At 39.4% G+C, this 26,265-nt stretch overlaps 1 protein-coding gene across 1 annotated transcript in view; it reads right to left on the reverse strand.

Moving 5' to 3' along the window:
- Positions 1 to 18,600: 18,600 nt before the first annotated feature.
- Positions 18,601 to 26,265, reverse strand: part of EHHADH (enoyl-CoA hydratase and 3-hydroxyacyl CoA dehydrogenase) — a 34,670-nt gene continuing 27,005 nt past the window's right edge. The window contains exon 7 of the mRNA XM_070753099.1: positions 18,601 to 21,035. Within this exon, the coding sequence (XP_070609200.1) occupies positions 19,765 to 21,035 (1,271 nt within the window). The 3' untranslated portion in view covers positions 18,601 to 19,764. The remainder of the gene's footprint in view (positions 21,036 to 26,265) is intronic.

Below are 26,265 nucleotides of genomic sequence, written 5' to 3' on the forward strand. Positions count from 1 at the left end.
CATCATGCAATCAGGACTTTTATATAACATTTTCATAAAATGGAGGCATGCACTTTGTAATCTCAGTCATAGCTACACCATATGTTGCATTCCCTGAAAACAATAGTACCAGCCAATTTTTCTCCCAGGGAGCTGCCAGATTTTACTTGGATAGGAAGTTAAACATTAATGAAGTTCTATGCTATATAGATCTATCCTAGTGAGGACTAACATTTTCTTGTTGCGTGTGCATGGGTGTCTGTGAACCCATAATGTAATGTAATGTAATGTAATGTAATGTAATGTAATGTAATGTAATGTAATGTAATGTAATGTAATGTAATGTAATGTATTGTATTGTAATGTAATGTAATGTAATGTAATGTAATGTATTCATTCATTCATTCATTCATTCATTCATTCAATTTTTATGCCGCCCTTTTCCTAAGACTCAGGGCAGCTTACAACATGTTAGCACTTTTTAACAGAGCCAGCATATTGCCCCCACAATCCGGGTCCTCATTTTATCCACCTCGGAAGGATGGAATGCTGAGAATGATGAGATTTGAACTGCTGACCTACAGATCTACAGTCAACTTCAGTGGTCTGCAGTACAGCACTCTACCTGCTGCGCCACCCCGGCTCATTATGTGTGTGTCACCCCACCCCCGCACATGCGCATGACCTACACGCCTCTTTTTGGGCCTAGCAGGCTTCCCTGCAGCCTCCTGAGACAAAAAATGGGGATTAATAGGGATTAATTAACCTAAGTTAATTAACCAAAATCTTGCAGATAACCCCACTCAGTAAAAGACCGTGGAATATTAATATCAAATGACCTAAGTCCCAAAGCCCACTGCAACACCATCGCCAAAAAGGCTTTAAGTGTTCTCAACCTAATCCTATGCAGCTTTTGCTCCGGCAATCTCACACTACTTACCAGAGCCTACAAAACTTTCACTAGATCCATCCTTGAATACAGCTCATCTGTTTGGAACCCATACCACATCTCGGACATTAACACCATTGAAAATGTCCAAAAATACTTCACTCCTCCACTCGAAGAGCTCTTCACTCCTCCACTCGAAACAGAATGCCCTATGAAACTAGACTTACAATCATGGCTCTTGAAACTTTAGAACTACGACGCCTCAAACATGATCTAAGTATTGCCCACAAGATCATATGCTGCAACATCCTGCCTGTCAGCTTCAACCACAACAACACAAGAACACACAACAAATTTGGGGCTTCCGGTTTGGTGGAGATCGCGGCAGGACGTGTCTGGCAGGGCTCTGCCAGGCGACTCCGTTCTACCCCCTCCGAAGGTCGCATTTGCGATCGGATCGGGCCCGGATGGCCCGATCCATGAACAGGGGGCTCTCCTCTGCCCGAGGACCCATCGCCAGGACTCCGGAGGCAGCGGTTCGCCCCGCAGCTTCGGAGACGGGAGAACCGCTCCTCTTCCATTAAGAGGACCGGCCAGCGCTTTCTCCCCTCACCCAGCGGGAAGAATAAATATCAAAGAAGCGAAAGTATAAATATTTACTTCTACATTGAAAAAGAATATAGCAGAGAAAAGACTTAAGGTAAAAATCTTCATTGTGTTTCGTGTTTAAAGCCAGAAGATCGTAAAAGTTCTAAGTAAAAGTTTTTTCTAGGGCGAAAGTGAAAGTTTTTTCTTGTTTAAACTCATCCGCAAATAACAGCCGGATCTAATTTTTTTTTCTTCTCACTTTTACTTTTCCATTTTGAACGTGAACTTTGAAATCTATAAAATAATTCTCTGACCTTATGGTTTAACAAAATAGTTTAAATTTGACAATGACTATTTAGAAAATTTTAACTGCTAAAGGAAATTCCTACTAATGATCAGAATTTGTTGTTGATAGACTTTTAAAACCATAATGTTCTGGACTTAATTTTTGAAGCGGAGGAACACAGTCTTGCTGCCTTTTTTTTTTCTCTTCTGCTGCTCCTTTTTACAATATGAAATAACTCAATAATTATGAACTAAATGGAATCTAGAAGAGATTGAAATCACTTCTTTTTTGGATTACTTATTGTTGGATTAACCTATTTGGAATACTTGCTGAGCCTTTTGGATTATTTGTTGACACCTTTTGGATTATTTGCTGAGAACTCTTTGGTTTAACATCTGCCTGCTGCACGGAAATTAACTTGACTCCATCTTGGGATCTGTTCCTTTGTTCCTGTCTTTAATTTGGAAAATAAACTGACTTCATTTTGAACACAAACAAGCTTTGGATTTGTTTTACCCTTTGAGATTTGGATTTACATCTCTATTTCCTAGCAAAACTACAGGATTTATAAGAAGAACTTAAGTATACAATACTGTTATAGTGTCTTTGAATAATTATTTGTTGTTGTTTTTTTTCCTGATTTTTCTTTGACTTTCTTCCCTATTCTTGGACATTTCTATTACTTGAAGAAGTTTTGGTTTGAATTATATGCATTGTTAATAAACCTTGGGTTCCTGCTCTATTCTAAATAGTTGAATTAAAATATTACCCCCCTTCCTTTTCTTTTTGAACAGCTCTTTTTACTTCATTTTTTCCCCCTTCTCTCTCTTCCTCCCTCCCCCTAAAGTTCCCCCTCCAACTTTTTTTCTTTTGTTTTCTATATATAGTTGATATTCTTTCTCTTCTTTTACTTTTTGTCTTCTTCTTATTTGAAAAGGCTAATACCTGTTCTTCTTTTCTGTGGCACTAAATAATAATATCTCTTTTTCCTTTTCTTTCTTCTCCCTTTTTTTTTTGAATTCTGTTATTAATTGCATTGTTATTGAATTGGTATAGCCATATTATAAGGGAAACAAAATACATTGAACAGATTTGGAATTTATAGTAATTTTTTTTCCTTTTCACTATATATAAAATTGAAATTAACCTTAAAATTTGAAATAGTGGATTCCAATTTGATAATGTCCCATACCTCAACCCTGGTTAAAACAACAAAAAAACAAACTACACCAACTACCCTATCTCCACAAGTGTCACCGCATTCTTCTCCTTCGCATCAAGTGTTAACCATGTCTACTAAAGACAAAGACAAAGACAAAACAATGCAGTCTAATCTTGCAACCATACATGAGACTTTGAACACTTTGAAGGACTTCATGGTCAAATCACAAGAAGACGCCACCCAACAAAGAGAGGCCATAAAGGAGGAGGCAACACAGCAAAGAGAAGCCATAAAGGAGGAGGCAACACAACAAAGAGAAGCCATAAAAGCTGACTTGGCAGAATTTAAAGTGGAGATGGCCCAAATGAAAGCTGATATGGGTGAGATGAAAGAACAGATAAAGCAGATCCAACAAACACTTCAAGAAAGTGACGACCGAGTTAAAAAAGTTGAAGAACAATCTGATAAAAATGAGAAAAGAATGGATTATCTTGAAGGGAGAGCCGATGAGAGATACAGAAGATATGATGAATCTATTATCCAGCTGGAGATGCAACGAGCTTCGTACGGACTTCGATTTCAGAATATAAAAGAGGAAAAAGATGAAGACTTAAAAGTGACTATGGCGGAAATTATTGGAGGCATACTTCAAGAGGACCCCATAGCTTTACAGAGAGAAATCGATGAAGTTTACAGAATCTCGAATAGCTATATCCGTCGGCACAACCTCCCAAGAGAGATACATATTAAGTTTACAAGAAAGGCGTTGCGAGATGAGATACTTCATTATTCAAGAAACTCCCCGCCCCAACGTCAGGGAGTAGAAATAAAGATACTAAAGCAAGTTCCAAGAAGTGTCAGAGAAAACAGAAGAGATTATCACTTTCTAACTAAAATTTTGATCAAAGAAAACATTACTTACCGTTGGCTTATTCCACAAGGACTCTCTCTGACATGGCGTTCTACAAGGTACAAACTGGAAAACGTAGAACAAGCCATGTACTTTCTTGAACAGAGCGGTTTGGGCCACTCCGACCACGCAAGCAACCAACAAGTGGTCCAACTACAACTAGTTCAACAGCAACCAGGGGAAAAATTACCAACTCAGCAAGAAGAAAACCTGGGGGCAACTGCCCAAGTAATAGAGCAGGACCAAGGTGCTAGAAGAGTTCAACCTCAGCGAGAAACCAAAAAACCCATTAAATGACAACGAATAAAGACTTAAAAATCTTTTCCGTAAATGTTAATGGACTCAACGAGCCAAGAAAAAGGAAGCAAATTTTTTCTAAAATTAGAAACCAAAATGCTCAGATTGCAATATTACAAGAAGTTCATATTAAAAAAGATAACCAAAAATTACTGTTGAATCCCAAAATTGGAAAAATGTATGCTGCATTAGCAGACCAAAAAAAAAGAGGTGTAGTGATGTATGTCAAGAATTCTATAAATTCCAAACAAATATATAAGGATAAAGAGGGTAGGATATTGATTGTACAAGTAGATATTGAACCTAGACCTCTAGTGGTTGTTTCTATCTATGCTCCCAATGAAGACCAAATGACATTTTATAAAAATTTACACCAAATAATAATAGATTTAGCTATTGATAATTTATTGATAATAGGTGATTTCAATGCTATCGCGAATAGACAATTAGACCACTCAGGAGGGGGAGGCAATAAAAAAAGGGGAAAAGGAAAAAAAACAAGAAGAAATTTGCTACCTAGTACTTTTCAAAAAATGAAAGCGGAATTATTACTAAGCGACATTTGGAGGGAAAGACACCCTCACAAAAGGCAATTTACCTTTTACTCCAATCCTCACAAAATTTGGACCAGAATTGATATGTTATGGGCACCAAAAATGGTGGCAGAACAAATAAGAGAGGTCGAGATAGACGTTAATACATGGGCTGATCATAACCCAATAGTGATCTATATGACGATGAATAATAAACAGAACAACTGGCGGATGAATAGGTATATATTAAACGATAAGAAATATAAGGATTGGATTGAAAAGGAATTAAAAATATTTTTTGAAATTAATAAAACATCAGACACTACTCCACAGAACTTATGGGATACAGTTAAAGCGTATATAAGAGGTTTAACAATATCCTATACAGCAAAACACAATAAGGAAAAGAAATTAGAGTACTTACAATTAACAAATGAACTAAAACAATTAGAATCCTTATCGCAGCAACACATTAAGAACAGAGATCTAAAGACAGAAATAAATGTAATCAAACATAAAATTAGAGTTATAGAACAAAACCAACTAATCGAAAAGATCAAAAGAGCAAAGCAACAATATTTTGAACATGCAAATAAACCTGGCAGATGGCTAGCGTATAAACTTAGAAAACAGAGTCAATCAAAATTAATCCAAAAATTAGAAGATAAAGATGGTAAAATAAAATATGACACAGAAGGTAAGGCAGACATTGTGTATAATTTTTATAAAGAACTATATGCCAAAGATCATGTTATTGAAGATGAAGTTTTTAACTATTTAGAGGCTTCAAATTTACCACAAATAACAGAAGATCAACAGGCCACCATGGATGGACCAATAACAATGGAGGAACTCTTAACAACAATTAAAAAACAGAAAAGTAACAAGGCCACAGGCCCAGATGCCATACCTGCAGAATGGTACAAGATAGACAACGAAATAATAAGAAACCATATGTTAGAAATTTTTAATCTATGTAGACTTGAGGGAAAAATCCCCAAATCTTGGTCAGAATCACTGACAACCTTAATACATAAACAGGGTACAGAACCAGAAAAAATTAAAAATTATAGGCCTATATCATTATTAAATGTAGATTATAAGATCTTTATTGCCATTTATGCAGAGAGACTCAAAAGAGTTATAAATGGAATAATACACCAAGACCAAAATGGGTTTCTTCCAGGGAGACAAATTAAAAATAATATTAGAACTGTAATAAATATACTAGAGTACTATGAACAACACCCAGACAAGACGGCATCTTTAATGTTTTTGGACGCTCAAAAAGCCTTCGACAACGTTAATTGGATATTTATAAAAATGCAATTAAATAAAATGAGATTTGGCCCAAAATTTGTTAACCTAATAGATACCATATATTCAAAACAAACAACGAATATAATATTGAATAACAGCCAGTTACCAACACTTGACATAAACAAGGGAGTTCGCCAAGGATGTCCTATATCACCACTGTTATTTATTATGACCCTTGAAACCTTATTAATTAAAATAAGAGCGGACCCCAAAATAAAAGGTTTAACCGTAGGAGATGAAACTTACAAACTCCAGGCCTTTGCAGACGATCTAATGTTTGTAATTGAAGAACCGACCACAACAGTTCCTACCTTACTACAAACCATTGAACAATATGGAAACGTAGCAGGTTTAAAGATAAACAAAAGTAAAACACATTACTTGACCAAAAATATGAATAAAACACTAGAAACTAAATTAGAAAGTATTTCTGGAATAAAGACTGTAAAAAAGGTAAAATATTTAGGAATAAATTTAACAGCGAAAACAATAACATTAAAAAATGATAATTATATGAAATTACTAGCAGAAATTAAAAAAGACTTAGCAATGTGGAATAATTTGAAAATATCTTTCTTAGGAAGAATTGCAACAATCAAGATGAACATTTTACCCAAGGTCTTATTTCTTTTTCAGACAATACCAATAAACCCAGGGGGTATCTTTTTAAAAACTTTAACAAACTTAGTTAAAAAATTTATATGGCAAGGTAAAAAAGCAAGGATAAAAATAAATTGTTTAGAAGATATTAAAGAAAGAGGAGGATTTGGCCTTCCAAATTGGAAACTATATTATCAGGCCGCTGCATTAACATGGCTTAGAGATTGGATAATTTTAGATAATAAAAGAACACTTGACCTAGAAGGATATGATTTAATGCTTGGATGGCACGCATTTTTATGGTATGATAAGGACAAAAACCATTTATATTTTAAAAGGCATACATTAAGGAAATACTTACTAGAAGTATGGAAAGACATAAAGAAAAATCATTTTTTAAGCATTCCAGACTGGCTAGCTCCTTTAGAAGCAATAACACATCCAAAGTCTATAAAGGATAAGAAAATAACTTATAGATATAAAGAACTATTAAATGATCAGATGAAGCTTAAATCTAGAATTGAATTACAAGAAGAAGGGATAATAATAGATTGGTGGCACTATGCCCAGATCCGATCTAGATACCAGAAGGATAAAACTCTTTACATTTTTAATAAAGGTAAGAATCCTTTAACTATTTTAATTACCACTAATTCAACAAAAATGATAGGGAAAATATATAAATTACTTATTGCTCATAAAAATATAGAGTTGACTTTAAAAGATACTATGATAAGATGGTGTAGAAATATTGGCAAGGAAATAGATATAGACACATGGGAGAAAGTATGGATTAACAATTGGAAAATGACTAAATCAGTTTCCTTAAAAGAAAATCAAATTAAAATGTTTTATAGATGGCATCTCCCACCAAATAGGATAGCAAAAATGTTTCCCAAAACATCTCCAATATGCTGGAAATGTAAGAAGGATATAGGAACTTATTATCATCAATGGTGGACATGTGGTAAAGCAAAAATATATTGGAAAATGATTGAAAAAATATTAAAAGAAATAATAAAGCAAGATATAGACAACACCCCGGAATTTTACTTACTAGGTGTCACAAATCAGACCTATAAGAAAGAAATTTTTTATTTAATTATACACATATTAACTGCGGCTAGAATAATATATGCGCAAAATTGGAAAGGGGAGGAAATCCCCAAGGAAGAAGAGGTCATAGCCAAAATATTAGACTGCGCTGAAATGGATATGATGACAAGAAGATTAAATGATCAAGAGGATACTAAATTCTATGAAACATGGAACAATGTTTATAAATGGATAGATAAGAAAAAATAAGATATATCTTTAGTTGTTTTTCTTTCTGTATTAGTTTTTACCTAGGTGATAATATTAATATTAGTTTAAAAGGACTTTTTGACGATTATGATATAGTAGTGTATGTATGTATAAGTATAAGTAACATACCAAGATCCTCGATGTACAATAGTTGAATTTAGTTTTATTGTTTGGATTGCAGGTTTGACACTATTTTACTATAGTAATTAGGACTATATTAAAGGGTTTTTTTTGGTAATTATGTTATACTAACCCTACTTAACACTCACATCAAGATCTGTAAAACTTCAACTCAAATTTATTAACTTTTTTTTACTATAATAGTTAATATATATTTAATTATGTATTCTTTTTCTATATTTGAATATATACTTTCATAAGAAGCGGGGGAAATATACCCCCACTTTATGTTTATTGTTTGTATGTATTTGTTTGTTTTTATGAAAAATAATAAAAAAAATTGAAAAAAAAAAAAAAAAAGAACACACAACAAATTTAAGCTTAATATTAACCGCTCCAAACTTGACTGTAAAAAATACGACTTTAGTAATCATGTTGTCGAAGCGTGGAACTCACTACTGGACTCCGTAGTATCATCCCCCAAACCCAAACACTTTACCCTTAGACTATCCACGGTGGACCTCACCAGGTTCCTATGAGGTCAGTAAGGGGCATACGTAAGTGCACCAGAGTGCCTACCGTCCCCTGTCCTATAGTCTCTCCTATATCTCCTATATCTTCTCTTCTATCCCTATATCTTTTCTGCTATTCTCTCGTATTTTATTCCTATATTGTCTTTTCTATTCTTTCTTTAATACATTCTACTCGAGTATATTGTATTGGCAGTTCTGTGTCAGCAAATACTTCAGAAGAAAAGGATTTAGGGGTAGTGATTTCTGACAGTCTCAAAATGGGTGAACAGTGCAGTCAGGCGGTAGGGAAAGCAAGCAGGATGCTTGGCTGCATAGTTAGAGGTATAACAAGCAGGAAGAGGGAGATTGTGATCCTGCTACATAGAGCGCTGGTGAGACCACATTTGGAATACTGTGTTCAGTTCTGGAGACCTCACCTACAAAAAGATATTGACAAAATTGAACGGGTCCAAAGACGGGCTACAAGAATGGTGGAAGGTCTTAAGCATAAAACGTATCAGGAAAGACTTAATGAACTCAATCTGTATAGTCTGGAGGACAGAAGGAAAAGGGGGGACATGATCGAAACATTTAAATATATTAAAGGGTTAAATAAGGTCCAGGAGGGAAGTGTTTTTAATAGGAAAGTGAACACAAGAACAAGGGGACACAATCTGAAGTTAGTTGGGGGAAAGATCAAAAGCAACATGAGAAAATATTATTTTACTGAAAGAGTAGTAGATCCTTGGAACAAACTTCCAGCAGACGTAGATAAATCCACAGTAACTGAATTTAAACATGCCTGGGATAAACATATATCCATCCTAAGATAAAATACAGAAAATAGTATAAGGGCAGACTAGATGGACCATGAGGTCTTTTTCTGCCGTCAGACTTCTATGTTTCTATATCCTCTATAACCTTCATTGTGTATTACTGTGTATTGGACAAAGCAAACAAACAAACAAATAAAAATAAAATAAATAAAAGTAATTACCGGCAACTCACAGGGGCTTAAAGTTATTTATTTATTTATTCATTGGATTTGTACACCACCTCTCTCAGAGGATTGAGTTAATGCCTAACTCAATCAATCATAGCCAGGATTAAGTTGACTTCACTCAGCCAAGTAATCTGGAATGGCTGACAATCAAATCTCTTAATTCCGAGACGAATCACTGCTAAGATTCTGCATTACAGAATGTATCTCTCAAACATGGATTAGCTGCAGTGGGCAAGACAGACCTATTGTTGGCTACCTGGAAAATGAGGAAGGAGCCAATGGTGTACCGAAACCTTGCAAGTGCTTTTCTAGTGAAGAATTCACACATACTGTACTCGCAGAGAAAGAAGATTATGATCGAATAATCTTAAAATGGAGGCTTTTGACTTTTTGGTTCACAGGACCCCACTATGAAAACTAGTAATAAGTGGTGTGGCTGGTTAAGACAGTGTTTCCCAACCTTGGCAACTTGAAGATACCAGGACTTCAACTTCCAGAATTCCCCAGCCATTATTCGCTGGCTGGGGAATTCTGGGAGTTGAAGTCCAAATATCTTCAAGTTGCCAAGGTTGGGAAACACTGGGTTAAGATGTAGTAAGAAGGGCCCCTAAATTGAGTTTTGTATAGGTATTTCCCTCATCAGTAATAGTTTCTGTGAGAAACATTGTATTTTTGGGGTGGTGGGGAGAGGGATAAAACGAAGCAGTGGAAGTGATGTGCCGGTGCCTGGAGGCTGTTGGGGCCTGGATGGGTGTTAACAATCTCAAACTCAACCCAGACAAGACGGAGTGGCTGTGGGTCTTGCCTGCCAAGAACAATTCCATCTGTCCGTCCATTACCCTGGGGGGAGAATCATTGACCCCCTCAGAGAGGGTTCGCAACTTGGGCGTCCTCCTCGATCCACAGCTCACATTAGAGAAACATCTTTCAGCTGTGGCGAGGGGGGCATTCGCCCAGGTTCGCCTGGTGCACCAGTTGTGACCCTATTTGGACCGGGAGTCACTGCTCACAGTCACTCATGCCCTCATCACCTCGAGGCTCAACTACTGTAATGCTCTCTACATGGGGCTACCTTTGAAAAATGTTTGGAAACTTCAGATCGTGCAGAATGCAGCTGCGAGAGCAATCATGGGCTTTTCCAAATATGCCCATGTTACACCAACACTCTGCAGTCTGCATTGGTTGCCGATCAGTTTCCCGTCACAATTCAAAGTGTTGGTTATGACCTATAAAGCCCTTCATGGCACCGGACCAGATTATCTCTGGGACCACCTTCTGCTGCACGAATCCCAGCAACCAGTTAGGTCCCACAGAGTGGGTCTTCTCCGGGTCCTGTCAACTAAACAATGCCGCTTGGCGGGACCCAGGGGAAGAGCCTTCTCTGTGGCGGTCCCGGCCCTCTGGAACCAACTCCCCCCAGAGATTAGAATTGCCCCCACCCTCCTTGCCTTTCGTAAGCTACTTAAAATCCACCTCTGCCACCAGGCATGGGGAAACTGAAATACTCTTTCCCCCTAGGCCGTTACAATTTTATGCATGGTATGTCTGTATGTCTGTTTGGTTTTTATTATAATGGGTTTTTAATTGTTTTTAGTATTGGATTATTATTATATGCTGTCTTATTATTGCTGTTAGCCGCCCCGAGTCTTCGGAGAGGGGCGGCATACAAATCCAATAAATAAATAAAAAAAAAAGTGATAACCCTTTTTGGGTCTGAGTGTACATATTTACAGTAGTTGTTTTTGTACTCCCAAATAACCTTTGGAACTAGACAAAGTGATCTTGAACAAAAAAATTATTGAAACAAAATCGTTATTATAAATTGCCAAGTATTTATCACCCCACTGTTGATGTAGATAGTCTGTATTGGTACAGCAAGCATTTGTCAGAAGCATCTGTGACAGAGTTTAAACTGAGTTGATATCCTATCCAGTTTTTTTTGGGGGGGGATAGGCTATGTACTTTGAAAATAAATTATAGCCGATAGTGTAATTCATACTGTGATTTTATGCCTTAGCAGCTTCAAAAGCAGAGCGCAAAGGAGTATTCCTAGTTGCAAAAGTAGTCTTGTTATCTCCTGTCAGACCATGGGGCAGATAGTATATTGAGCAACTTTTTCTGGGAATAACTGGGAAGGGGCATATGTGTGTTAGCCAATTCAGTATGTGAGTCAGATAAAGCTAATAGTAAATCACAGCTTGAGCAGAAACAGCTTCAGTCATTCGGTTAGCCTTGCAAGATACCCCAGATAGGAATCACAACAGATGTGCTAATTCTACTTTATTGTAAAGCTACATTGATAGATCTTGCAAATCTGAAGGTAGAGTTCTCTCCCTCCCAACCACAACTTGTTCACAGTCAGAGAAACCAGGAAGGTTTCTTCTGAATCTCTTGCCCTTGCTTTGTCCCTTCATCTGTTATTAAAGGGGGAGTCATTCCAGCAGAGTAGCCTTTGGTAGAAAAGGCTCTTGTCTCCAAGAAAATCGAGGTTAGCAATTACACTGGACAGCAGCGAACCACCAAAAATTAGTAACATTTTGATTTTCCTTGTGTAGCAAAAAACAAAGTTTAGCCTATATGTCAACCAACAGAAGATGTTTTGGGTACCAACCAGGGGTGGGTTCCACTTACCTACATACTGGTGCACTTTGCACACTTCTTGTTACGCATGTATATGTGTGTGTGTGTGTGTCCCTCACACAATGCTGTATCCGCGCAAGTGCAGAAAACAATAATAAATCATGTGAGGGGACGCTCCCTTGCACACGATTTTGGCAATTCTTTGCTTCCGCGCCCTGAGGGTGCTGCAAAGTCCCTGAGGGGAACGATGTCTTCAAAGGGACTTAGAGCAACTCCAGCCATGGGGCGTCACTCACGAACGCGAATCCTAGAAAGAAAACTTGGACACATTTCTGTCCGGGTGAAATGACACAGTATTGAGCTATGCACATCCTTTTATTGCGGGAATATGCAAATTGGGAGTGATTATACGTACATGTCAAGTGATATACAAACATCCAATAACGTAACTCTAAGATATGACACAACTTCCGAGTCCTTCCTATCTACATATGCCACGTAACTAGTTTCTACTGAACAAACGTCTCTCATGGCCAATTTCCTGGGCCCCTTTGTTGTTAATACGGCTATCTCCTGTTTACCACAAAGCAAGGTCTTTTATCACAGCCTTCGTCCTGTTTACCCCAGGGAATGTAAATTGCGTCTTTTGCTCACACAGTTCTTTTCCTGTTGACACATTCTTGTTATTCGAGGAGAGCCACTGAATCGTTTTATGGCCAGTCACTTCCTAAGCAGAGTTCACCAGAAATGCAGACTCACTATGTGACCTTTATGTACAGTCCTGTTCTGGCTAATGAAGTCGGAGTGTATGAGGCATTTATGTCAGAAGTCCAGATATCAAATCCTATCCTAACATTATGCTATGGCAGCTACACATGCACAGAAGCAAAAAATTGCTGATATTGCGTAAGCGTCCTCTCATGAGATTTAGCATTTGCTGATGCAGCAAAAAAAAAGGCCAACATTTTTTTGGGAAAAGATGGCACTGGAGCTGTTGTGTGCAAATTGCACAATCGGCGAGCTGCTAGCGGAATGGCGCACCCTACCGCCCTGGTAGGAACCCACCATTGGTACCAATGTTCAAGAAATTGTCAGTGTATTTCCACTGGGACAAGCTGCTTGTAAGGACCAGTGTCTGAGTTGGTTTCAGCTGACATAAAACTTTGCAACTCATGTCCTGTAGCATATGATGTTTAAAGGGGCCTAACAAAAGGGGCATGTTGGAGGATATATGTAGCACTAGAGTAGAACATTTTATATACTGGACACAAATACAGTTTATGTTATGACTTAAAGACATTTGTACATTAACTCAGCCATTGATCTGAAGAAGACAAATATGAGGTTAGACTCCAGGGATATGGATTTGAAATAGCTTTAGAAGGACTGGAAAAGACATCAGAAGTACAACTACGGACTAGAAAATAGTGGAGGATAAAACATTACCATTTCCAGCCTTGGGAGAGTTTTTAAAATTTTGAGAAATTCCCAGTGAGAAAACATGATGCTAACCAAACATATTATTGGGTACATCTTTTCTCATTACTGATTTATTACTTTATTATTTATTACTTTATTATTTATTACTGATCTATGATGGGAAAAGCTATAGTTTAAGAAATCATCTTTTCTATTCCAGTCTGAAAGTACAGGGACCTCTCAAAGGTTGAATTTCAATATCTTGTAAAGATAATGAAAGGTAATGAAAAAATATACATGTATTTCACAAATTAATTTGAACTAAAAATGCACATTGAACATAGAAACATACAACTGAAAGAGTAGTAGATCCTTGGAACAAACTTCCAGCAGACGTGGTTGGTAAATCCACGGTAACTGAATTTAAACATGCCTGGGATAAACATATATCCATTGTAAGATAAAATACAGGAAATAGTATAAGGGCAGACTAGATGGACCATGAGGTCTTTTTCTGCCGTCAGTCTTCTATGTTTCTATGTTTCTAAGACTGATGGCAGAAAAAGACCTTGTGGTGCATCTAGTCTGCCCTTATACTATTTCCTATATTTTATCCCAGGCATGTTTAAATTCAGTTACTGTGGATTTACCAACCACTTGTCTGATGGAAGTTTGTTCCAAGGACCTACTACTCTTTCAGTAAAATAATATTTTCTCATGTTGCTTTTGATCTTTCCCCCAACTAACTTCAGATTGTGTCCCCTTGTTCTTATGTTCACTTTCCTATTAAAAACACTCCCCTTCTGAACCTTATTTAACCCTTTAACATATTTAAATGTTTCGATCATTTCCCCCCTTTTCCTTCTGACCTCCAGACTATACAAATTGAGTTCATTGTCTTTTCTGATACGTTTTATGCTTAAGACCTTCCACCATTCTTGTAGCCCGTCTTTGGACCCGTTCAATTTTGTCAATATCTTTTTGTAGGTGAGGTCTCCAGAACTGAACACAGTATTCCAAATGTGGTCTCACCAGCGCTCTATACAGCGGGATCACAATCTCCCTCTTCCTGCTTGTTATTGGGTGAAGAAAGGTTAAGATTTTGTTCCAAGATCTTAACAGATTAATACAGTATTAGTTGATACACAGTGTACTCCACTATTTTCTAGTCCAGCGTTTCCCAACCGGTGTGCCGCGGCACACTAGTGTGCCGCGAGACACAGGCAGGTGTGCCGCCAAGCTCCCCGCCCGATCTGCCCCCTCTTATCCGCCGCCGCCCCCTGCCTTGGGGCGCGACTTCTCTCGCGGCGGCTGCAGCTGCAGCTTCAGCTCCTCGGGACGAAAGCACTCCCAGCCCTCTCTCGCAGCCCCCTGGCTGGGAGCGCTTTCGCTGCGAGAGAGGGCTTTCTCCATCCGTTTCAGGAATGCACGCCCCGCCCCTCTCTTGCGCGCGCCACTCCCCTTTTCTCTCAGCCCCCCCCCGTGCCCCCCCGTCCCCCCGTTCAGTGTTCCCCAGGATTTTGAAAATATGAATAATGTGCCGCGGCTCAAAAAAGGTTGGGAAACACTGTTCTAGTCCATAGTCGTACTTCTGATGTCATTTCCAGTCCTTCTAAGCTAGGCAGAACACACCGGTGCATATATATAATAATACAGTAGTGGTAATAAATAAACTTATGAATAGAGCTAGGCATTTCTAAGTTGCTTGATGTGGGATAAAGGAGTATGAATTATTGTTATTTATTTATTCAATGTGTGCCACATTTTCATCACTTTCCCCATGATGCTCAGAAGTGTAGAAGTGGTCTCAACCATCTATGCAGAAGCAGAGAGATAAGTTAGAAGGAGAGTTCACTCAATAAATTTTATGGCTATGTTTTAACTCAGCCTTTCCATACCTGGTAGCTACAACCTCAGTCACTATCAGCAACCAGGGAATGTAGTCCATCTCATTTGATGGTGCAATCATCTGGCTGAAAAAGGCTATTCTAATCACTAATCTCATGCTGCTTCCACAAATTAGATGTCTCATGTGCCAGTGGACCCAGACTAATCACCATGTTATATTCTTTATATCTTTCTGTCAGCAGAGAAGTTGTGTCAGTGTAAATTTTACAGTCTTCACAATCTAGTTTCAGCAAAGAGGTAGCAGTGTCGATACCCCTACCTACACAATTTAATGCAGTTTAAGATAGTAATTAATGGATTCTCTAGCATCCTTATCCCATTCACCCTACATTTCTTTTTGGTGTAAGCAAAACTAATTAATTCAATTTTTCATTGTAACATATAGTGGGGAATTTGGGGGTATTCCAAATGGTCTCTCTGGTTTCATGTTATATGTCTCCTGTGCTTCAGGAGACATAATTTCTTTCTTTCTTTTTTTTGCCATAAGACTGTATACTAGGAGATAATCTTTCGTTCAAAACAAAAAAAACGTGTCAATCCTGCTCGTTCCCCTCATACGTAGATTGTTCTGAGTTCGGGTTTTGCCCTGTGTAATATTTTGCATGTCTATGCGACGTTTCGGTGAAGTCACATTCACCATCATCAGGCTGAAGTTTCAAGCTTCGTGCTGTTGTAAAATGGAATGTTTGCATTTTACAACAACACAAAGATTGGAACTCCAGCCTGAAGATGGTGAATGTGATTTCACCGAAACGTCGCATAGACATGCAAAACATTACACAGGGCAAAACCCGAACTCAGAACAATCTACATACATATACCCGTGAAAATTTACGAAAACAAATATATATATATATATATATATATATATATATATATATATATATATACACACTTATATATATACACTTATATATATACACTTTGTTGGCTATGAATAAATTAACTGCCTTGAAATGGCCCTGAGTTGGGCCTAGAGGCAAAAAGGAGCTGTGACATTCCTTCAATATACCAGGGTGATCCAACAGAAAAAAACACACACACACACATATATTTGTTTTCGTAGGTTTTCATGGGTACAGATATGATGGTCTTGGCATATTCGGGTTTCTTCCTGTGTAGGATTCAGAGATTTCTGGCGACGTTTTGATGAGGTCCCACTCGTCATCTTCAGGCTGGTGCTTCTGTCCTTGTTCTAGAGCGAACAAGGACATCAGGCACAAAAGGAAGAATTTCAATAGATGACTTGCAGGTCCTCATAACATAGGCTTGGCCTGAAGACATCATCAATACACATCCTTTAAAAACAGCCATGCACCTTCATCCTGTGGTAATTGGATGTGAGGATTAGCTCATTGGCTAGTTTCTTTCTTCAATATTTGTTGGGGTTTGGGGGGAAAGGACATTATAGCAAAACACAAGAGGGTTAATACAATACTTCAGGTTAAGGATGGTTCTGGATAGGAGCACTCGATCTTAATTTCCTGGATTCTAAAAACACTTTATAAATGTTGAGGTCTTGCTATTATTAATTAAACAATAAATATTGTTTTCTTCTCTGTCATATAGAATTATTCTTTTTTATCGCCCTTTTAAATATTTTCCTTCGTACTGGATAACCTAGAACCAATAGAATACTCGTAGCAGCCTTCTTCAAGCTAACTCTCTTCAGATATTCAGAAATCGGGGAGTTAGAAAATTAACATTGGGGGGCTGGAATATTAACTTGAGGAAGACACATATTTATTTCCATGACCAAAAAAAGAGTAGCAAGTTGATAAGCTTGATACAATTTCACAAATCTTACTTAGAATTTTGGGAACAGCTTTCCCCAACTTAGTATTTTGCAGGTGTGTCAGAATTTTCAATCTTCTTCAGAACTCACAGCAGCACATATAAGAACTGTCTCCTCAAATTCTTCTGATTAGCCTATAAAGTTGGACTGAAATATAGCAACTGATTCAATGCAATAGAGAAGATTCCTAGCTGAGGATGGACACATACATTGTTCTCAGTCCAATACCTTCCCTGCTATAGCAGTGGAAGTGATGTGCCGGTGTCTGGAGGCTGTTGGGGCCTGGATGGGTGTCAACAGACTCAAACTCAACCCGGATAAGATGGAGTGGCTGTGGGTTTTGCCTCCCAGGGACAATTCCATCTGTCCGTCCATCACCCTGGGGGGGGGAATTATTGACCCCCTCAGAGAGGGTCCGCAACCTGGGTGTCCTCCTTGATCCACAGCTCACATTAGAGAAACATCTTTCAGCTGTGGCGAGGGGGGCGTTTGTCCAGGTTCGCCTGGTGCACCAGTTGCGGCCCTACTTGGACCGGGAGTCACTGCTCAGTCACTCATGCCCTCATCACCTCGAGGCTCGACTACTGTAACGCTCTCTACATGGGGCTACCTTTGAAAAGTGTTCGGAAACTTCAGATCGTGCAGAATGCAGCTGCGAGAGCAATTATGGGCTTCTCCAAGTATGCCCATATCACTCCAACACTCCGCAGTCTGCATTGGCTGCCGATCAGTTTCCGGTCACAATTCAAAGTGTTGGTTATGACCTATAAAGCCCTTCATGGCACCGGACCAGAATATCTTCGGGACCGCCTCCTGCCACACGAATCCCAGCGACCGGTTAGGTCCCACAGAGTTGGCCTTCTCCGGGTCCCGTCGACTAAACAATGTCATCTGGCGGGACCCAGGGGAAGAGCCTTCTCTGTGGGGGCCCCGACCCTCTGGAACCAGCTCCCCCCTGAGATTAGGATTGCCCCCACCCTCCCTGCCTTTCGTAAACTCCTTAAGACCCACCTTTGCCGTCAGGCATGGGGGAACTAAAACACCTCCCCCTTGCCCATGTTGTTTTGTTGATTGATTGACTGTGTGCCTGTTTTTTATATATACTGTTTTTTATGAGATTATTAATTTAAATTGGAACTGGATGGGTGGGCATTGGATTTGGTATTGTGTACTGTACTGTTTTTTATTATTGTTGTGAGCCGCCCCGAGTTTGCGGAGAGGGGCGGCATATAAATCCAATAAACCTAACCTAAACCTAACCTAACCTAAGATTCCTAGCTGAGGATGGACACATACATTGTTCTCAGTCCAATCCGTTCCCTGCTATAGCATACTGGATGGTACCAAGTCTGAGAATCCTACTTTACAATCTAATTTAATAGAGGAAGCACACAAAGATTTAACAGCAATTTATTTAACTATTTTTAACCAGAATTCAGAAGTGCAATTGGTAGTAACAGTGGCTTGGAAGTCTAAGGTGGAACAAAAGCAAAGAATTTACTCAGCCCAGAAATCTTTCTTTCTTTCTTTCTTTCTTTCTTTCTTTCTTTCTTTCTTTCTTTCTTTTAACTTTCTTTTTCTTTCTTTCCTTTCTTTCTTCCGACCTTCATTTCTTTCTTTCTTTCTTTCTTTCTTTTCTTTCATTGTCAAATATGTATAGGATAGTAGTTTGTATAAACATAAGTAAAACGTAATGATAAAAAAGGACAATAGGACAGGGACGGTAGGCACAATGGTGCGCTTCTGCACACCCCTTACAGACCTCTTAGAAATGGGGAGAGGTCAACTGTAGACAATTTTAAGGTTAAAGTTTTTGGGGTTTGGAGAAAATACTTCCAGAATAATATGCATCTTTCAGATCAAAGTTTTTTTTTCCCCTATTCTTGTAAGATGGTCTGGTCAAGTATATTCAGAGGCAGGGCAGCTGTCATTTGCTTGCAAGCGAGTGGTATGACAAAAGGCACTTTGTGAGCAACAATTTATAATTTGGAGATAGAGGAGGGTGGATTTCATTTTTGAAATCAGAAAAGACTGTGATATTGTTCTATAGCACCTTGTATTTCAGACTACAGCCTGAAATCAATCAGTTAAAAAATCTGAATAGGAAAAAGGCTTTTTATACTGAATGATGTGTGTAGAAAAAATATTTTTCCTCATTTTCCTATCAGCTCTCATTCCATCTAATGAAAGAGAATTTGCTTTGTAAATTTCTTTCAAAGAAGAAAAGGATTTCATTGAACTTATCAAAGGTTATATTCTGCCATTTACTAAAGGGTTGCCAGGGCATGAGTGCAAATATCCTTTCTGCCAATCATCTACGCAATCAACCAGGCGTCTATTAAATGCTAAGGAATATTAGAAAGTTATTTATTTGCGTCTTCCTGAAATGCAGAGGCTTCACAACAATGGAAAGCAATGCAAATAGTAGTACCCCAAAGTCTAGCAATAAGGAGAGCTTTGAGAACATTGACCTGCATCCCAAAGTTTTTTTAGAATAAGGTAGGAAAAGAAAACCCTCCCACTTGCATGTAAAGATGATGATTTTCAGGAAACATTCATTATAACTTGCTTTTCTGGATTGTCACATGTGATCTCCAGCTCTTCAACGGTGGGCTACCAAGGGTGACGAGTTTCTGCAGAAAGGGACTGGGTTGTAATTTAGGTATGTCAGGATTAGCCTCAGCATACTTTTGCAGTTTTGCTAGAACCTTAGGCAGCCCAATCTCTGACGCATAGAACATTGGGCCACCCTTATGTCTGGGCCACCCATAACCATTGATATAGATGGTATCAATGGCTTCTGGGCAAGATGCTATTCCTTCAGATAAGAGTTGGAAACCCTCATTGACAAGTGAATACAGACAACGCTCCAAGATCTCCTCTTCGGTAATGGTGCGAGTTGTAATGCGATGGGCCTTTTGATAATTTTGAAGGAAATTGTGAAGCCAGGGATCAGACTTTGCTTTCTTTCCCCCAGGTTTATCATATATGTACCAGCCCTTTCCAGTTTTCTGACCGTATCTCCCCTTCTCACATAGGATATCAGGAAGAGGACTATAACGTTTACCATCTCGTTGGCGGGGAGGGGTTCCAAGAGGCAGGTTGGCTCCGGTCAGGCCCTGCCCTATTCTGGATTTCCAGCCCACATCAAGGCCAGACAGATCAGATACTTTGAAAGGACCCATTTTGAAACCAAACTCCTCCAGAACTTTGTCCATCTCCTCTGGAGTGCTGCCCTCTTCTAAAAGGAAATACGTTTGTTCATTATAAGAATTGAGCAGCCTGTTCCCAACAAACCCAAAAGAATTTTTTACTAGAACAGCACATTTGTCCATAATTTTGGCCAGGTTCATAATTGTAGCAATAGCAAAAGGAGATGTGTGCTGTCCATGAATGATCTCTATTAACTTCATTACATGCGCCGGTGAAAAGAAATGCGTACCTATGACTTGATGGGGACGTTTAGTAATAGAAGCAATCTCATCTATATCCAGGCAAGAAGTATTAGTGCCCAAAAAGGCTTCTGGCTTGCAGACTTCGGATAATTTACAGAATATTTCTTTTTTCAGAACCATATCCTCAAACACAGCCTCAATAACTAGATCTGCATGTTTCAGTGCACCGAAATCCAGAGTGAAGTGCAGTAATTTAGATTTATGGATATCCAGCGTTTTGCCCTGCTGTTGCATTCTTAAAGTTTCGCGCTCCAAACAAGCTTCGATAGCTTTCCTTGCTTTTTCAAGATGCTTCTTGTCCTTCTCTAGAGCCACAACTGGAATTTTAGCCTTCACCAGAGATACCACAATGCCTTGGCCCATTGTCCCTAAACCTTTTGGATGAAAGAGAGAGAAAGAAGAAGTAATTATTAGAATGTTCTGGCCATTGTTTACTAAACATTGAGTCACTTCGCGAAGGGCGGCATAAAAATCTAAAATAAATAAATAAATAATAAATGAATTAATAAATAAAATAAAGTGACCTAATACCCTAGGCAATTTTTTTCACTTCTCAATTAACTCCGATATTAGAACAGAGAGACTATTGATATACGTTTGTTTGTTTGTTTGTTCGTTCGTTCGTTCGTTTGTTCGTTCATTCATTTATTTTGTCCAATACACAATGAGGGTTTTAGTGGGTATACACATAGTAAAATACATGATGAAGGTTATAGAGGAGATACTCATAGTAAAATATATCTAAGAAAGAATAGAAGAGAAGATATAGGAACATATCAATGAACATATCAATGAAAGAATAGGAGAAGAGATATAGAAATAGAAGAAAGGTATAGGAGATACAAACAAACAAACAAACGTATAGGAGATAAAGGAGAGCAATAGGACAGGGGACGGAAGGCACTCTAGTGCACTTGTACACTCGTACGTGTAAGAAAAGTCAGATTGTTCTAAGATCTCCAAAGTGTTTAGACTGGCGATATAATTAGAATTTTGACGATATTTGTGCATACCACCAAAATGGCAATTTGGGGTGATTTGCACCTTCTCAAAAATAAAATTATTGGAATATGATCAATTGCAACCCATGAATAAAATATGCACTTCTATTCATCCTGTTTATTCTTTTTTCCTTTTTCAGTGTAAGAAGCAGACTTCTAAATCAGGCATCCCCAACCCCCGGGCCATGGTCCATTACTGGTCCATGGTCTATGTGTGCAACTCTACTTGTGTGAGCGCCAGGTCGGTGGTGTACATAGTGAGCACACACCGCTTGCACAGGCCACTTCTCTCCTTCCTGCCAGGGCGGCAAGCTGTAAAAACTGGAGAACACTGTTGTAAATAATGCATTCCACTTCAGTCTTTCATTATTATTATTTTCTAAGGAAGTTGATTTAGGGTTCTTACACATTCTTATTATGAAACAGTGAATTCTTAAACATTCATGTTACGAAACAGTGTGTAACTTCTTATTACATGAAAGGTGATTTTTTAATGAAAAAATCAAGGGCAGGGACCAAAAACAGTAGGTATTGTTAACTACATTGAAGTTCCATGTAGGGAACTTCATCTCCTAGCAAAACTGGTCTTTCTAAAGCTCCAGATATCAACACCAAATTTCCCAGCCAGCATGACCATTGCAGAAAATTCTGTGAACTGAATTCTGTGTACAGTGGTACCTCATGATACGAACTTAATTGGTTCCAGGAGGAGGTTCGTAAGGTGAAAAGTTCGTAACACGAAACAATGTTTCCCATAGGAATCAATGTAAAAGCAAATAATGCGTGCAAATCCTTCAGGAAAATCCCAAACTTTAGAAGGGAGGTGAACAGAGGGCAGGGAGGAGTAGCTAAAGGGGGCGGGTAGAAGAAGCAAGGCTAGGCTAAAGGGTGAGTGGGAAGGAAGAAAAGCAAGGGGGGCACCCTTCCCTTTTCTTTCTTCAAAAGACACTGTTTCAGTGCCTGTGGCTGTTCTCTGCAAAGTCTTTCCCCCTCCAAGCCGCCCCTCCCTTTTCTTTCTTCAAAAGACACCCTTTGCTGTTCTCTGCAAAGTCTTTCCTCCTCCAAGCCGCCCCTCCCTTTTCTTTCTTCAAAATACACTCTTTCAGTGCCTGCAAACACACTGTTCTCTGCAAAGTCTTTCCTCCTCCAAGCCGCCCCTCCCTTTTCTTTCTTCAAAAGACACCCTTTCAGTGCCTGCAAGCACGCTGTTCTACTTTTGTTAATGCAAAGTCTTTCCCCCTCCAAGCCGCCCCTCCCTTTCTTCAAAAAAGGGGGGAAAAAGAAACCCCTTCATCCCAGCAGCAGCAGCTTGGGTTCATAAGGTGAAAATAGTTCAGAAGAAGAGGCAAAAAAATCTTAAACACCGGGTTCGTATCTTGAAAAGTTCGTTAGAAGAGGTGTTCGTAAGATGAGGTACCACTGTATTTGGAGTGGCCTGAAGTTAAGAAAAGTATCACCAAAGCATATACCACAAAAGTATCACCAAAGCATTTACTACAAATTATAATCCAGAAAGCTGGGTTTGCAGAACGAACCATATAATAAATTTATATGAAATGTGAATATGGTTAACAGACATTTCTATCCATTGCTGTAATTTGGTTACAAACAGATTGATTGTTTTGCTCAACATAGTGTAGGAACCCATCACTTATGGCTCATTCAGCAAACCATGATTTGAATGCAAGATGGCTTATTGTGAGGTTTGAGCCCATTCATTTATTGCTGGTTAGAAGTTGGTTTTTTTAATCATTTTTTTTCCAAATGCATGTGGCCTTTTAGAAGAATGTCTTTCTTCCAAAAACTCAGAGGCGCCTAAATAGCTGGGGGAGGAATTGTAATTGGAAAAATATAAATGGAGAAAAGGTTGAGTCCTGTTTCCCCAGAGTTTAATCCCAGTCTGAATCATTGATTTCCATGGTAACTGTCACATTTTAAAACATGAACACACAAATACCCCTTTTTATGAATCTTCCACATTAAATCTAAGTTCATCTTCAGTGGGGACAGAAAAGTATTTTTTTTAATTGAAACAATTTTTTGCTTACTGAGAAAAGTACAGTGATACCTTGTCTTACAAACGCCTTATCATACAAACTTTTCGAGATACAAACTCAGGGTTTAAGATTTCCCCCCCTCTTCTTACAAACTATTTTCACCTTACAAACCCACTGCCGCCGCTGGGATGCCCCACCTCCGGATTTCCATTGCCATCGAAGCACCCATTTTTGCACTGCTGAGATTTCCCTGAGGCTTCCCTCCATGGGAAACCCCACCTCCGGACGGCCATGTTTTTGTGATGCTGCAGGGGAATCCCAGCAGTGCAAAAACGGGTGCTTTGCTGGCAACGGAAGTCCGGAGGTGGGGTTTCCCAGTGAGGGGATCCTCAGTGAAATCGCAGCATCAAGTCTATGGAGAGGGGCGAGTCTACGGACAGGGGCGGCATACAAATTTAATAAATAAATAAATAAAAACACAGAGGTTCGGAGGTGGGGTTTCGAGGACTTCGGTGTTTTTGCGATTTTGCGATTTCACTGATCTCCCTTCGCTGGGAAACCCAACCTCTGGACTTCTGTTGCCAGCGAAGCGCTTGTTTTTGTGATGCTGGGATTCCCCTGCAACATTGCAAAAACACGGAAGTCCAGAAGTGGGATTTCCCATGGAGGGGAGCCTCAGGGGAATCCCAGCAGCACAAAAACGGGTGCTTCGGCTGGCAAAAGGGGTGAATTTTGGGCTTGCACACATTAATCGCTTTTCCATTGATTCCTATGGGAAACATTGTTTCGTCTTACAAACTTTTCACCTTAAGAACCTTGTCCCGGAACCAATTAAGTTTGTAAAACAAGGTATCACTGTATTTATGCAGAAGTTCAAATCAAATGAATATTAATATTAGTACATGGTTAACAAGTTAAGCACTAGCAAATGAAATTTGTATCTTGTTATACATATCATACAAAGTTTTACGATCTAGTACTAGGTTACTGCATGCTTACTTATTACAACAAAACATCAGTTTGTTGCGTAAACAAGCACCAGAAATGCTCATGCAGCAATCAATCTAGCAAAATGTATTTTACCAATGTCCCAGAAGCTTTTTTGATTCTATTAGCCTGGAGCAATATATCAGCCTTGTATCAACACAAAATGATCCGTGCTCTTGAGTAATGATATAAAGCTTATTGTGAACATTTCAGGAGGCCTAAAATATATTGGGTTTCCTCAACAATAATACATGTCCCCATAATAAGGCCAATCAGTCTTTTTAGCGCATGGGCTGAAATAAGCCCCCCAATAACCCCCCTCCCTACTTAAACGTATTTGCAGACAGTCCCTGCCATTTACACTGGTTGATTGACATGAGGTGAGTAGGCGAGGCTGAAAGGAGGGCATGCTACACCCCCCCCACACGCCCTTACCGTAGGGCTGATGGCCGCACATGCAATCCATGGAAAGGAATGGGGTCACGAGGCACACTGCTGACCTAATGCTCATTTTGCGACCCACTGCTTCCCACAGCAAAATGGGTGGCAGATCAGCAACATGCCTCACAATCCACAGCAAGGAGTGGGTCGCGAGGTGCATTGCTGACCTTCCGCTTATTTTGCCATGGCAGCATGTCCCACCCTGACCCAATGGCAACAGCAGCCAACCACCTGTTTCTCAAGACGGGTGGCAGGTGAGACAGTCTCGCTTCTCCCCCCGCTTCACTTGCACCTCCAAATTGTATCTCTAAAGGGGGCAGGAGCTACCGTAAGCGATGGGCAGGAAGCCCTGTCATGCCCGGCAAGGAGGGGAGAAGAGACGGCAAGGGGAGCCACATGTTGCTCCATGCCACTCTCCTCTATACCGGTAAAAGATGCCAGAAATGAGAGAATGGGGAGAAGGGAAGGGAAGGGGAAGGGAAGAGAAAGGGAAGGAAGGAAGGGAGGGAGGGAGGGAGGGGAGAGGAAGAGAGAGAGAAACAGAAAACAGAGGGAGAATGAGGAAATAAAAGAAAAGAAAGGGAGATGAGAGAGAGAAACAGAAAAGAGAGAGATAGAAAGGACAGAAAGAAAGGGAGAGGAAGAAAAACAGAGAGAGAAACAGAAAACAGAGGAAGAATGGGGAAAGGAAAGAAAGGGAGAGGAAAAGAGAGACAGAAACAGAAAACAGAGGGAGGGAAGGAATGAGAGACCCATTTGCCACACACAGGGAAACCACAATCGCAAACCCTGAACCCAACAAACAGGAAACCAAAACCGCAAACCCTAAATCCACACACAGGGAGAAACCACAATGCCAAATCCCAACCACCACACTTCCAGTTTGGATTAATGAAAATAATGATCTAAAATGACGTTTATTTTGACCAGCCCAGACAAGATGAGTTCAAAAAGAAAGAGCTACTCTGTGGAATTCAAGAAAGGAATTGTGGATGACTCCCAAGACAAGAATCTGGCACCTTTCTGCAAAGAGAAGATGCTGTGGCCTGCTAGCAGTCCAGTGTAGCTGGTAGCTGATCCCACTCAAGAAGAAGCCAATGTGGTGATGCAACAGTGGCCTTTGCAGCTGGCACCTTAGTCAGACAGTGAAGGGGCTGGAGAAGACTCAGTACCAGAGG

Source organism: Erythrolamprus reginae, chromosome 5 (genome assembly GCF_031021105.1).
Source record: "Erythrolamprus reginae isolate rEryReg1 chromosome 5, rEryReg1.hap1, whole genome shotgun sequence".
NCBI classification, from domain to species: Eukaryota; Metazoa; Chordata; class Lepidosauria; order Squamata; family Dipsadidae; genus Erythrolamprus; species Erythrolamprus reginae.